Source organism: Tympanuchus pallidicinctus, unplaced genomic scaffold, assembly GCF_026119805.1.
Source record: "Tympanuchus pallidicinctus isolate F22 unplaced genomic scaffold, pur_lepc_1.0 scaffold5, whole genome shotgun sequence".
Taxonomy (NCBI): domain Eukaryota; kingdom Metazoa; phylum Chordata; class Aves; order Galliformes; family Phasianidae; genus Tympanuchus; species Tympanuchus pallidicinctus.
The window spans coordinates 25,140,844-25,154,854 of NW_026294769.1; the positions used below are offsets into that span (position 1 = coordinate 25,140,844).

At 42.4% G+C, this 14,011-nt stretch overlaps 1 protein-coding gene across 1 annotated transcript in view; it reads right to left on the bottom strand.

Moving 5' to 3' along the window:
* Positions 1-11,821, bottom strand: part of CEP192 (centrosomal protein 192) — a 70,303-nt gene extending 58,482 nt beyond the window's left edge. Inside the window, exons 1-9 of the mRNA XM_052704297.1 lie at positions 11,659-11,821; positions 10,039-10,089; positions 9,147-9,293; positions 7,575-7,786; positions 6,530-6,628; positions 4,995-5,135; positions 4,544-4,701; positions 3,688-3,838; positions 8-195 (exon numbers count right to left, since the gene is read on the bottom strand). Of these exons, the coding sequence (XP_052560257.1) occupies positions 8-195; positions 3,688-3,838; positions 4,544-4,701; positions 4,995-5,135; positions 6,530-6,628; positions 7,575-7,786; positions 9,147-9,293; positions 10,039-10,089; positions 11,659-11,769 (1,258 nt within the window). The 5' untranslated portion in view covers positions 11,770-11,821. The remainder of the gene's footprint in view (positions 1-7; positions 196-3,687; positions 3,839-4,543; positions 4,702-4,994; positions 5,136-6,529; positions 6,629-7,574; positions 7,787-9,146; positions 9,294-10,038; positions 10,090-11,658) is intronic.
* Between the last annotated feature and the right edge of the window lie 2,190 nt (positions 11,822-14,011).

A 14,011-nucleotide genomic window follows, 5' to 3' on the forward strand; every position in this document is an offset into this window, starting at 1 on the left:
ACATGTTAAACCCCTTCATTCTCGGGTAATAGATTAAGAGGCCGAGATACACATCGTCTGCGAGGGTGAGGATACTGGAGGTTGGCAGTGTCAGCATCGCAAGAGTGCTCTATCAGAGGAGGAGGAGGAAGGAGCTGGGCATGACTGGACCATCTCGATCCAGCCCGTGGGGAATCCAGAGGGGGAAAGAAATACCTGAAACAATTAAGACAGGAACAAAACACCAAAACAAAAACAAAAAAACAAAACAAAACAAAAACAAGAAAAAAGAGAAAGGCAGTAAATACAAGGAGAACCAAAGGGGAGAAAAGACATGCTGGAAAACAAAAAAAAAAAGCTTTAGTATATCCATGCCAAAACCAATAGAACATAATAGCAGAAATCAAGGCTTGTAATTCAAAACAAGACAAATCTGGAAACTGTCCTTTAAGGAAAAAAAGTTTTCCCCTGAAAATCATAGAAAGAATGCTGTAATAATAATTGTAGTACCCCTCTTGCAGAATGAACAAACTGCTTTGCAAATCAAAAGAATTTCATAACACAGCTATGAACATGCTTTCACTCTCCCAGAATTCCTGTGATGTTAACAGCTTTCAGCAACGCTCCATTTGCGACACAAGTTATACATTAAAAAACCATGTACGTACATTTTCTGCATATGCATCTAACTCAGATGAACTTCGCGGGACTTCCAGAACAGACATAAAAACATTGTATAGCTTTTACAGTAGTTTAAATTTAATAGTATACATTTACAGAGGATAACTGCTTTCAGCGAAGTACAATCTTTGTGTCTATTTACGTATTTCTGCAAAATACTCAGGATCAATTTCAGCTTCCTGGTGAATCCACAACTCAGAATTACAGCACTCCATGTCATTTTTCTGCCATTTTTATTAGAACTTACCCGTAATATTTGTGTGTTTTAGTATAACTACATTAGATACCTACAGGTGTTATCTATATTGTTTACAGTTCTGTGGGCTTGCCTAAAAGAACAGCTGTACACTCGTGAAATTATGGACAATCCACAACATGCTGCATTTTGGTTTCAACTTTCATATGGCTCAAACGTTTGCATTATTTAGGACAGTACGCTCAGAATTTTAGTTACGCATGGAACCATTGCCATAGGAACATACAAACACATCAGAAAACATATGCGTCCCAGTCAGGATGAAGCAAGCTTGACAGTACTTACAAAAAACATATTTTAAGTCATACTAAGTTATAAATGAAGAAATACCAAACTATCAAAAGCTACCATCTGTACAATTGTCAAAGCACAATTTTTCCTTTAAAACTAACAGTTGCATATATTACAAAGCAGTTACAAACTTGTGATGTTAAGGAATCTCAGTCAAGTGTTAAACACCATGAAATGTAAAACACAGCAGTTATCAAAACAATTTTAATGAAAGCTACTTTAATGGTCACTTCCCTCCTCCCATCCCAACCAAGGACAAGATTTTCAGTTTTGCTCAAGAACTGGCTCACTCGACAAGTTACTTTAAGAAACTGTTCTGATGGAAGTTTTTTTTTCTTTTGATTTTTTTTTTTTAAACAAAAAGCCTCCCCTAGTATTTTTTCTATCAGGAGTTTCAACAGTATCAAACTGTGTGGCCTAGTACAAAAAAAGTACACAACGTAGTTTAAAAAGGTTTTTTGAATAGCGTTTAGTAGTTAGCAGGCTGCTGGTGTCTTGGGAGAGGTCAAACGGCGTTGGGGAGGGGAAAAAGGAGTTCATTTTCCATTCCTGTGTGCATGCAACAAGCAGCAAAACATCAAAGTTACTCCAGTTAGCTTGGTATCAGCTCTGCTTTCTGTTAAAAAGGACATAATACAGATGGAGAAGGGAAATTGTATCACAAATCCAGACATATACAATTATATCAGCGTAACAGTATCACCCTGCCAACTCTTTTCCAACAATCCTGTATCATCCATTTGAAAACTATTTTGGCTGAGAACCCACTTTGGTGACCGTGTTTTACCAGTTTCCCAGAGATCCAGATGTACCTATGCCTTAGCTACCTTACGTGTTTAAACATATGAACACCAAAACATCACGTTTGTGGTTACAGTCGAAGTAGATCGTGTAGCAAACCAATTTAGTCAAATGTCAGTATATCAATCTTTTTTTAAAATGTTAATGGCTAAAAAAAAAGTTAGCAACTACGTTTTTGCAGTTCATGCCAACATGATTAAAACAGAAAACGCGTTAAGTGCACCTTACTATGAATATGTCCCATCCTAGGACATATTCTTAAAATTCCACAGCCGTAGACTTCATTGTGTAACCAAAAGTGAGTCCCAATATCTAAATTTCAAAACACAGAGCAATGGAGGAAGTCTAAAACAACAGTACAAGTTTCAGTTTCATGGTGGCTTCCTATCAACATAAAGGAGAGAACCAACACCATTGCGGTGGGGTTTGGGTGTCTTTCAGGCAGTATGGCTTAGATTAGGAGATTATGGATCCACCCCCGTACTGAAGAGGTATAAAATGGCCTCTATCTCCTTCCTGCAGGAGTCCAAACCACTTACAGCTGCATAGCGTTTGATATCCCATGTCCAAGATGGGAATAATTCCAGCACTTTTTGCTACACAATAGGTAGCAATTGGAACCAGACGACCAATATAATTTTGGCTTCCTTTCTTTTTGAAGGCTTGTCCCATAATCACCTCTTGCTTTCCATTTATCTTGTGAGGAAATGTAAATGCCCTTCTCTCTTCAATGGAGCTATGGATTTGGAAGCCAGAACTGCCATCCTGAACTGCCAGAACCGCCCAGGGGTGGTAGAAAGGGGAATAGCAACATTCCAAAACCTATTCTAGTACTTCACAGATGAGCATTTTAAATTAAAAGAAAAATATTCGTATTGGTAGCTGTACATGGATGGAAATGAAGGCATCTGGGGAAAACAAATAAAGCTGGCCAAATAGCCTGGAAGTTTCTGCTGTGGAATTTGGTCACACCAAGCCCTTATACAGCACACATCCTGTAAAGCACTGTACTCACTTCACCTTACAACTGCAGGACCCAGTAATTTCTAGAGTTTAGTGTACACAAATTAAAAACTGGTTTTGGTTAAGGCAGTTTAATTTACCTATTTAGTAGCAATTATTAAAGAATAAAAACAATTTAGAAAGCAGTAAGAATTCCACTTGAGTAAGGAAGATTAAGAAAACCCAAAATTTTTACTCAAATGATGTTACACCTGCAAAAATGCAAGTAAAATGAACAAACACCAGCCTATGATTGTTGAAGTCCTATGCTATAAAGTGTCTTTTCCTCCTTCCATCCTGCTGCATTGTCCCAGTCAAAACCAGAATTTGTTGCTGGTATTTTTGCTTAACTTTTATACGTGCATCTAAATGGCAGTTACAAAGCAGTACGATCAATTTTCTCCTGGTTCAAAACTACTTCAGGAAAGATTTTTTAAGAAAGCGAAAAGACTAAAAGTAAAAACCACTGCTACCATTGCTTATTTATACAAGCTAATTCCTCTTACTACCAGCATAACAGACACAAACACAGAGCAAGGCCAGAACAGCTTGCAGGAGTATTCGTGCAATAAATGACACCACACTTTAAAAGAATACAAGACATGAAAACAAAGTGAAACGAAGATTCAGAGAAGAAAGTATTTGCTGAGATCCAGTCTCTTTACCAGTTAGCCTACCTGCTGGCAGATGATCCATTTAGTGAATTCTGTAGGCTTGTATTGGCTGAACCTAGAGAGGCGTTAAAAATTCCCTGCTGGGAACTACCATTGACTGGACTCCCGTTACCTTTCAGTATACCAGTGCACTTCCAGTTGTCCATGTAATTAGCTGCAAATGTATTCAGATAGAAACTGTTAGTTTGGACTCTGAAACTCAGCTTTTGGTACAGTCATGATACTTCAACTGCTAGGCGTCTGGTGTGAATTAGAATTGTACTTCAGCATCAACATCTGTATTCTGAGTAGGTGAATATGTGGTCCTTTAGCTGCTTGGCGTTCTCTGCCTATCCGTTATTTAAACCTCGGTTTTGTTCTGTAGTAAGAGTGGGTTTGCTTTGTCCTTAATAAAGTTTTAATAAAAAGATGAGAAACTACTGAGAATGGATGAGGAAACTGCCACTGAGTTTTGTTGCTGCTTCTTGAAATTTAAACAGGAATATGAAAAAGCTCATGGGGAAAAAAAAAGCCAGATTGCCTGAGTGCTGCTTTAACAGAATACAGTTTTTCTGGGTTTGGCAGCAGGCAAAGACAACAACTCAATACAAGTTAGTTCTAAATAGCGACAATTTTACACAGATGTGATCTGGTAAAACAAGAGATTTGAGATTACCAAATATAGTACAGTAACAACTATTTGCAGAAACTTCAATCAGTCCCATGTTCCAGCACCTTATTTCCTTTTATCTGAAATGTCAGTGCAAAAACCTATCATTCACCGATCTAAAAACCTTTCACTCCAAAAATACTTCCTCCCATACATTCAGCATAGCACAAAGCCGATGCGCTTCAAGCAGGAGACCCGCAGAGCTCTTACCCTTCCAAAGCCTAACACAGCCGTCATCGCCGGAGGAGGCCAGCACTGTGCCCGTGATGTTCCAGCTGACTCGCCACACCTGGGAATTGTGATTGTCAAACTGAGCCACGATATGAATTTCAAATTTTGTTAATCCTCCAGATGAAGTCAATTCTTTCCTGTTAAAGAGAGACGAGACAGTTCTGCACACAAGCTCCAAGTTCTGGCTTGAACACAATGACAAAAAGAGGTCTATATCCTTCTAGAAACGTACTTAGCTGTATAACAGATTAGAAGTATAAAGAGATATTCAGACAGAACTGATGTTTTGCTCACAATCTTATCATCTTAAAAAGCAGGCTGCTAAAATAAATTTAATTACATCCTTTGCATCTCAGATACTACTAAGAAAGACTCTACAGTATGTACCATATCATACTGAACACTGTTGCAGTCTTGCTTTTAAGCTCACCTTAGAGGTTTTAGTGTGAAAATTCGTACATCTTTGGTTGCCACAGCTAAGATGTGAAAGGATCTTCCCAGATTTGGAGCAAATGCAATATCGTGCACAGGATCTGTGACTGTCATCAGAGCTTCTGCTTTTGCATATTTCCTGTAGGGTGTGAAAAATTAACCATTAGCGCCACTAAAACTGCCAGGGCCACTAATTACGTAAAGCGAACAGAACAGGGAAAAGGGGGTTAGTCAGGATACACGATGATGCAAAGCTGTAATTGTTTAACATAAATTACATGCCAACTAATAATTACAAGCTGATTTCTTCAGAAAGTGAATACAACAGATACATTAACTACTAGTATCATAACACTAAATGCAAGGGAACCGTTAAGTCATGGCCTGAACCACTGAATGATCACCTGGGGAAAGGACTGGGTTAGCTCTGGGAGCACAGGTGAAGGCAATTCAGCTGTGTGACTGGAAGGGGTGGAGCCTGGCTGCATCTCTCTTAGACCTCATTTAAGGGCTGACTGCCTCTAGGGAAGAATCTCTGATTGGATGTCTCTCCCTTGTGGAGTCTTCCCTACAAGCCTAGATCTTCAGAGGCAGGTGAGCACCTTTACTTTTCCTTTGAAATACCATCCTATCCACGCTGGTTCCTTTGCTGTTACACTCCTGTATCCCACTTCCACGCATTAATCTTTCTGATTGTAATACTAAATCACAGAACAAAGCACAGATTCCTGTACAAAGAACATTTCTGTCAATAGATGGAAGAAAACATGAAAAATTCCTTCATTCACAAATCTGAAGAGGAATTTCTACTCCAGAAACTTAGTAAATAGCTTGTGCTTATAAGCAGGCTACTACCTGCCTCCTTTGCTGTACAGCAATATATTTCATTTTCTTATTTACCACAAGGTGAGTTGCAACAAATTTTCTGTGTTGTTAATGCACAAAGAACGTAGTGTGAAATCAGGAAGAAGCTCACAAAACACCTTGGAACCATTCACACAGCAGTCAAGCTGAATGAAACACAATCTGTCATCCACTAATTGAAAGTGGTTCTGCATGCATTTTCTGGTTCTGAACTCCTAACTTAACTCCCAACTGCTACTAACTGATAGTAACTCACAGGACTTTCTGTCACTATAAATATGATCTTAGAACCATTTTTATTGTTACCTTGAACAAAACAGTTTCTAGTTCAGCCATAATTCAAACTTCCAACTTTAGTCCTACCGATTCCTTGTGCAAAACTAAGCACAGAAACTTTCAGAAGCATAAAAGCAACTCTCCCTTTAAAATGCCAGAAGGAATACTGGAATTTCTGTACTGAGATAGAACAAAATTATAAAAATCTGCCGTTTTCTTTGACATTTGTTTGCATTTTGAGGTGTTTCTCCTGCCCAAAGTCTTGCAGACAAAAGTGAGGAGTATTATTTCCCACTCCTCTTCATGACTTCATGAGCAACAACAGGAATGAAACAGAAGGCCAGACATTCACAAGCTATTCTAAGATCCCACATATATTGTTATTTAGCATACCTGGTATTTTCATTGTATTCATAAATTTGAACTTTAGCCAATATATTTGGACTGTTGTCATCACTTCCTACAGCTATCATCGGAGAATGTGCTCTGGAGCTGGAAGTAAAAAGATGTGAATTCTGTTAATAATTGTTTCACAAGCCATCTCCAAAATTTAAGACATATCTGTAAATAAAACAAAAAGGTTGCCTAGAAAGAAATACAAAGTGTTATTCATAGTTATCAGTACTACCTCAATTCTGTTGTCTTGAATGTCTACTTCATACAACAAATAAAGATAAAACACTAAGGAACACAATTTGGCAATTTAGTTCAGGATGACACATGCTCCCAGACATCAGGATTAAATTCATTTAAGCATTTGCAGTGAAATATTTGCTTTAAGGAATATAGCACAATCTGCATCCAATGATTCTCAGTGACTGATTTAGGAGGGTTTCATTCAGGTTTTGGAAAGCCAATTACAAAAGGTAAGCATATATATGAGTACTAGTTTTTAAATCGACTTTTAACACAACTTCCTAGGGTGATGTAGAGATAAAGCTTGTACTCTGAACCTCTGGGACAGATTACTTATATATTCTTCATGGTGGGGATAGATTACTTATATATTCTTTAGGGTGGGGATAAACCAACCATCGCATTCCTCTGATCTCTTTCTGTCCAAGTAGGTTAAATACATCACTGAGCCCCTGAAGATACAACTAAAGGAACAATACAACCCTTAGACTTTGTGTTAGCAAAGCCTGTGGTTCCTAGAATTGCCAAGGGTTGTCCAAATTATTACCTATTGTGACAACTTCCTGAAGCAAAAACATGGGAACGGTCTCTTTATAAACACTTTTCCTTAGGAAACTCAGGTAAGTTTTGTGGGACAAAAAAAGCACATTGCAGTTCTTGAGCTTGTTAATTACTGCTTGTAATTAAGTTTAGGAATACAACCTCATGGGACAAAAGACATTCTGTAACACTTCCAGAACTAACTCTTCAGATCTTCTGCTTACACAGTTATAAGCCAAAACCTATGGTTTTATTTACGTACCTAGAAGGATTCCACGAAATGCAACTGCAGCTTAGCTTACATGAGATTTCATGCTGCAGTGACCACTGACTGAGATTCATCACATCTGGGGCTTCATAAATCCTTACAACGCCATCTGCTGAGCAAGTTGCTAACATAAGACCCATATGCTTGGGAGCAAACTTCACATCTGTAACAGATGTCCTACTGTCTACCAGAGTGGTCCTCTTTACCTGCAAAAGAAAGGCAGAAATTCTTGGATGTCTCCATCAAAAATGCATTTTGTAATTTGTTGACTTTTTTTCCCCTTGCCCAGAAGGCAGTGGAAGTCTGACAACACCACTTCATAGCATCATGTATTTCTTCCATCCAGAACGAGAATAACTTTATCTATAGACTCAATAGAAAAATGGACACTACACTGCACACATTTGGAGCAGGGACACACACACTGTGATATCAAAGTTTTGAGAACAACGGAAGTTGTTTTGATTAAACTTCAGAATGAAAGAAAAAAAAAAAAAAGAACAGAAGCATAAAATACAAATGCATTGGCCACAGGCAGTTTGAATGTGTCCTCTTCACACATAGTGCTGACAGTATCAACTGCGATCCCTAACAACGCTGCTTTCTAATCTCAGTGCTACTGAAACTGACCATGAGGATTTCCCAACAGAAGTGTCTGAACAAGTACTTCTGAGAAGGGAATGGGAGAATACAGCAGACGTTTGATAGGAAAGTTATCTAGAGTGAAAAAGGACAAAAGAAGTAAATACTTTTGGTTCCAAGCTTTCTCTTTTCTTGTCAAGAAAGCATGAGTTTGACCTGAAAACTACAGATCAGTACAGCCTCCTGCACATGAAGTCAGCTTCCACACCCCACTAGATGCCACAGGTTCCAACAACCTGACTTTGCCCAGTCACACACTTAGAAAGCTTTAGTGGAAAGTAGAAAATTGCAGATAACTGAAGGCAGAATATAGTAGTGGAGGAACAGTATACTGAGATCTGTAAGATTGAGTGTCTGCAAAAAAAAAATCTGTTTACATATAGAAATTCACTCTGTGAAACGCTATCCAGAAAATCCACTTCTGAGCAAAATGTTTTGTTCTCCAAACCTGAGCTACTGTCTCAAAGAGGAAAAAGAATGGCACAGGATGGTTTCAGATGAATAAAGAACAAAATACCTACAACTTCAGTTCTATCGTATATGGGATTCAGGTTTGCAGAGGAACACCTAATTAAACCAATATTAAGTGAGGTGTAACTGGCCTGAATGTTGCCATTTAGCTGTCTGTCCCAATGTCATGAAAGTACTCCTACATTGGAACATTGCCACAAATTAACAAAACATAACAAAGTCAAGGACACTTCACATTAAAGAAGAAAACTCTGTTTCAGGAATAGCAAATATGTTGCAAACTCAGATGTCCAGTACACCGAATTTACAACAACTTAATGTCTTCTGTGTAATTCTGGAGTTCAAACAGTTTAAAGCTTCAGCCCATTACAATAAGCAAACAAATCAATGAGGCACAGCAAATCTGTTTTTCTGGGCACACGCGAAAGCTAAATTTGTATGTTAAAATCTTACCCAGTGACTCTGGCCTCGGAGTTTATCATTAGATTCTCCCACTATTTCTTCCCACACAGCTGCTGTTCTATCAAAAGAGCAGGAGGCCAGGACCTGCCCAAACTCAGGATGGGCCCACGTCACACGCCACACAGAGCCGCTGTGCGTCTGCAAGATAACACAAAGTGCAACAGTTCAGAGAAACACATGACTCCAAGGGAGCATGAAGGGTTTTCCATACACTTTTGTGACTTCCTGCTGTAAAGCAGAAGTAAGAGCTCTAAAGTATCTCGCCTAGCATTTCTAGGTATTATTCATTACTACTTTAAAATCCTAAGTTCCAAAAAAAATAGTTGCCAACTAAGATTCTGTCTTGACAGGAGATGCAGCCCTGTTTTACATTTTCAACCATCACTATGCCCATTTCTAGCTCGCCTGTACTTTTCTAGAGCATGTGTAGAGCATTACTTAGCTTGTCCTTCAGAACAAACTCCTCTTTCATACCTGGTCACTGAACACCGCTTTTGCTAGAGAAAGGGAATATAAAAGCTTCACTTGCTCTCTCTTTTATAGGGATTACTGTACCGTGGTCCTGTTATATACAAGCTCCAGGATAAGTCAGAAGCTGAATGCACTAGTTAATCAATCTGATGAACTACAGACTCCATATATAGTTCTCAGAAAGGTTATGGGTGAAAAACACAGAGGACAGTTACAATGTTGAAAAGCCATTCCTATTCCTTTTTCTCCCCACAGCCAAGAAAATACAAACAAGAAAATAATCCATTAAAAGCAAAAGTACTGTTTTCTAACTCCTCAAGCACACACTACTGCTGTGTAAAAATATATCTCTACCAAAAAATAAAAGAGAGAGAAATAACAGTATCACTGTGTAATGACTATTAATACAAACCTTCCAGCTTGCAGTGCAATGCCAATCCCCATTTTCACTTTTGTCCCAGACCTATTGAAAAATCAGAAGACAATCATATAATTTGTAAGTAAGTGCAACAGGTAGTAACAAAAAACACAGCCACTAAAAAAAGTCACTACTGAGTGTTTTCATCTGGAGAAATCTCCCTGGTGCAGTGCTACACTGTGATTAACTTTGAAAATATCCTTCTTACAGATGTGGAGGACAGGCACATGCCTGCAAAATCCACCATCATGTGAAGTCTGTCATTTGTAAGCAACATATTACTTGCAAGGAAATAGATTATGGCCATGTTCAATACATTATATCCCAGGAGCAAATCACTTCGTTTTACTGCAGCAGACCGCAGTCTTCACCGTGGTACAAGCTCAGATGTGGTCCCCAAACCCTGATGTGGCTCCTGGCTATCACCTCGGACAGAATAGAAGAGTTCTGTTGGAGAGGACCTACAGAGATTGTGGAGTGTGACTGCAAGGCAGAGCAAGACAGCAGACAAAACAAATCTAGCGTTACAAAGTGGGTAAAAGAACTTATTGCTGCTTCTAATATTTCTAACTTGATCTATGAACCACACACAAGTAACGTAGGCTTCCATTCTCAATTTATCAGCCTGACGTGAGGGAATCTTGTCAGCATGAAACGCTGCAACTGCTGTTCTGCAGGGCCCATTTGCTGAGAGTGGGATGTACATCAAATACAACATGGCTGTAAAGCTTCTTAAGAATCTCATAAAGAACTGTTGTAACTGGAAAGCTACATTATATTGTTAAAGGTGTGGTTTCTAAGTTCTACCTAAATCTTGCTGTCTTTCTTTTCAGGCTTCAAGTTTTATATTCTCGGTCTGATCAAAGGCTGTTGGCTTACTCCTTGGGGCTGGGTTGATTTTTCTTTTTTCCTGTTGCTGTTGTTTTTGTTTGTTTCTTTTGTTTGTGATCAGAGAGAAGCTGTCTGCTTGTGTACTGGGTTCCCATGGCAGGGTTCTGGTACTGGGGTGCCGCAGGGCAGATTCTGTGAGCAGAGCCCAGCTGTGCCCCATGTCAGCTCAGAGCTCCAGCTGCTCCAACAGGGACCCACCGCTGCCAGAGCTGAGCCGTGAGTGATGCTGGGCGTGCTCTTGGAGAGCAGATTTTAGAAAGGGAAATAACAACATGGAGCAGCAGTGGGGAGAGGGGGGTGAGATGCGAGAGAACAGCCCTGCAGGCACCAAGGTCAGTGCAGAAGGAGGGCAGGAAAAGCTCCAGGCAAGCAGCAGCAGCTCCCTGCAGCCCAGGAGAAGCCCACAAAGGAGCAGGCTGTCCCATTGCAGCCCGTGGGCACCGTGTGGAGCAGATCTGCCCGTGCAGCCACGGAGGAGCCCGCGGGGCAGCGGCGGATGAGGCCTGAAGGAGGCACAGCCCGTGGGTATCCACGCGGGAGCGGCCCGGGCCGGAGCTGCAGCCCATGAGGCCGCATAAGGGGAGCGCAGCCCCGCAGCACGGCGGTGCCGCAGCCGGGACTCGCGCAGGCTACTCGTGCGCCGCGGTTTCAGGCCCCGCCCGCCATGGCCGCGCCGTCCGCAGGCCGCGTGCGGCCGCCCGGCCCGCCTGGCGCCGCGCCCACCTTGACGCTCTGATCGCTGGAGCAGGTGGCCATGCGCCGCCCGTGGAAATCGAAGGAGACATCGTGGATGAGGTCGCGGTGATCCGCCGCGATGCTGCGCGCCACGAACATCGCGGCGCCGCCCGGCCGCCACGCTCCCTGCGCTGCGCGTGCTCGGCCACGCCCGCCCGCCGTCCGGAGGCGGGGCCTCGCGCGGGCTGCTGCGGCTCTCCGTCCTTTTCGGAAGGCTGAGGCGAGGTGGGCGGTTGCGCGGAAGTGCTCGGTTTGAGCCGCAGGTAGGCTGTGCCTAGGAAGGATTCCCCCCTTCGTCTCTTTGTAAAGGCAGGTTTAAAGCGACCGTTTGCCGTGGCACCGTGAAGAACCGTCCGGCTGTGAGTGCCTGCTGCCGGCAGGGGGCGCCGTGTAGCCGCGGCGCGCTCCCTGCAGCGGGTCACGGGAACGCGTCCAGGCGGGTCTTGGGTGCTGTGGCACCCTCACTCTAAAGAAGTTCTTCCTCGTGTCCTTGTGGGACTGTTTCCAAACTCTGTGCCAGTTTTTACCCGTCGCCCCTTGTCCTGTTGCTACGTACTGCCATGAGTGGCCCCACCCATTTGAGTTCCACACGAGGCGCCCTATAAGCGCTGATCAGATGCCCCCTCCACCTTCACTTCTCCAGGCCGAACAGTCCCAGCTCTCTCAGCCTTTCCTCTTAAGGAGATGCTCCAGGCCTCCACCATCTTTGTCACCACCCACTGGGCTCCTTCCAGGAGACCCCTGCCCTTTTTTAACCAGGGAGCCCAGAACTGGACACAGGGCTCCAGATGTGTCCCCAGCAGGGCAGAACAGAGGAGGAGGACCACCTCCCTCAGTCTGCTGGCCAGGCTCTTCTTAATGCCCAGGATCCCACTGGTCTTGGCCACCAGGGCACACTGCTGGCTCATGGCCAACCTGCTGTCTGCCAGGACCCCCAGGTCCTCTGCAGAGCTCCTCCCCAGCAGGTCATCCCCTAACCTGTGGTGGTGCGTGCAGTTGTTCCTCCCCAGATGCAGGACGCTACACTTGGCCTTGCTGAACCTCATCAGGTTCCTCCCTGCCTGTCTTTCCATCCTGTCCAGGTCTTGCTGAATGGTAGCACAGCCTTTTGGTGTGTCAGCCGCTCTTCCCAGCTTTCTGTATTTGCTGAGGGTAGTCTCAAGCACTTCATCCGGGTCACTGATGAAGAAGTTGAACAAGGTGGGAATTAGATCACAATGGTGGTAATAACTAAAAGCAAATATGTTTTTTTTTTTTTTTTTCATTTCATCAGTCATTAATATTAGCATAGAGGGAACAGGACAAAACTGTCAGATTCGTAAATACAGCAGATGCATTCCAGTCTGAAGAAGAGGCATTTGGATATTCTGGGAAATAAAACAATGCTTATTTATTATTTTTTTGCTGGCAAGATCATCTCCTGGATTAAGAGTAAGCAAAATAAATTTTGTGGAATTAGATTAAATCTCCTCAGGAAGACTTCATACTCTATAAAATACATTAGTTATAAAAGGTAACAGGCCACATCAGAAAAGGGGTTTTCCAGTGATGTAACATTCATCAACAATGATGAAGGGACAGAGTCCACTTTCATCATGTGTGCTGATAGTACAAAGCTGGGAGGAGTGGCTGACACAATAGAAGGCTGTGCTGCCATTCAGTAAGATCTGGACACACTGGGAAGCTGGGCAAGGAGAAACCTGGTGAAGTTCAACAAGAGCAAGCGTAGTCTTGCACCTGGGAAGAAACAACTGCATGCATCAGTACAGGTTAGAGGATGATCTGCTGGAGAGGAGCTCTGCAAAGAAGGGGTCCTGGTGGATAGCAAGTTGGCCATGAGCCAGCAGAGCGCCCTGGTGGCCAAGAAGGCCAATGGTATCATTGAAGTGCATTAAAAAAGTGTGGTCAGCAGGCCGAGGGAGGTGATCCTCCCTCTCTACTCTGCCCTGGTGAGGCCACATTTAGACAATTCTGTCGAGTTCTGGGCTACACAGCTCAAAAACAACAGGGATCTCCTTGAAGGAGTCCAGCAGAGGGCCACAAAGATGATGAAAGGCCTGGAGCATCTCCTGTGTGAGGAAAGGCTGAGTAACCTGGCATTGTTCAGCCTGGGGAAAAGAAGACTAAGAGTGGATCTGATCAATGTTTATAAATATCTAAAGGAGGTGGGAGGCATATGGATGAGGCCAGGCTCTTCTCGTTGGTTCATAGTGATAGAACAAGGAGTAACAGCCTAAAACTTCAAATAGGAAGTTCCATACAAACATGTGGAAGAAGTTTTTTACAGTAAGGGTGACAGAGCACTGGAACAGGCTGTCCAGAGATGTTATGGAGTCTCCTT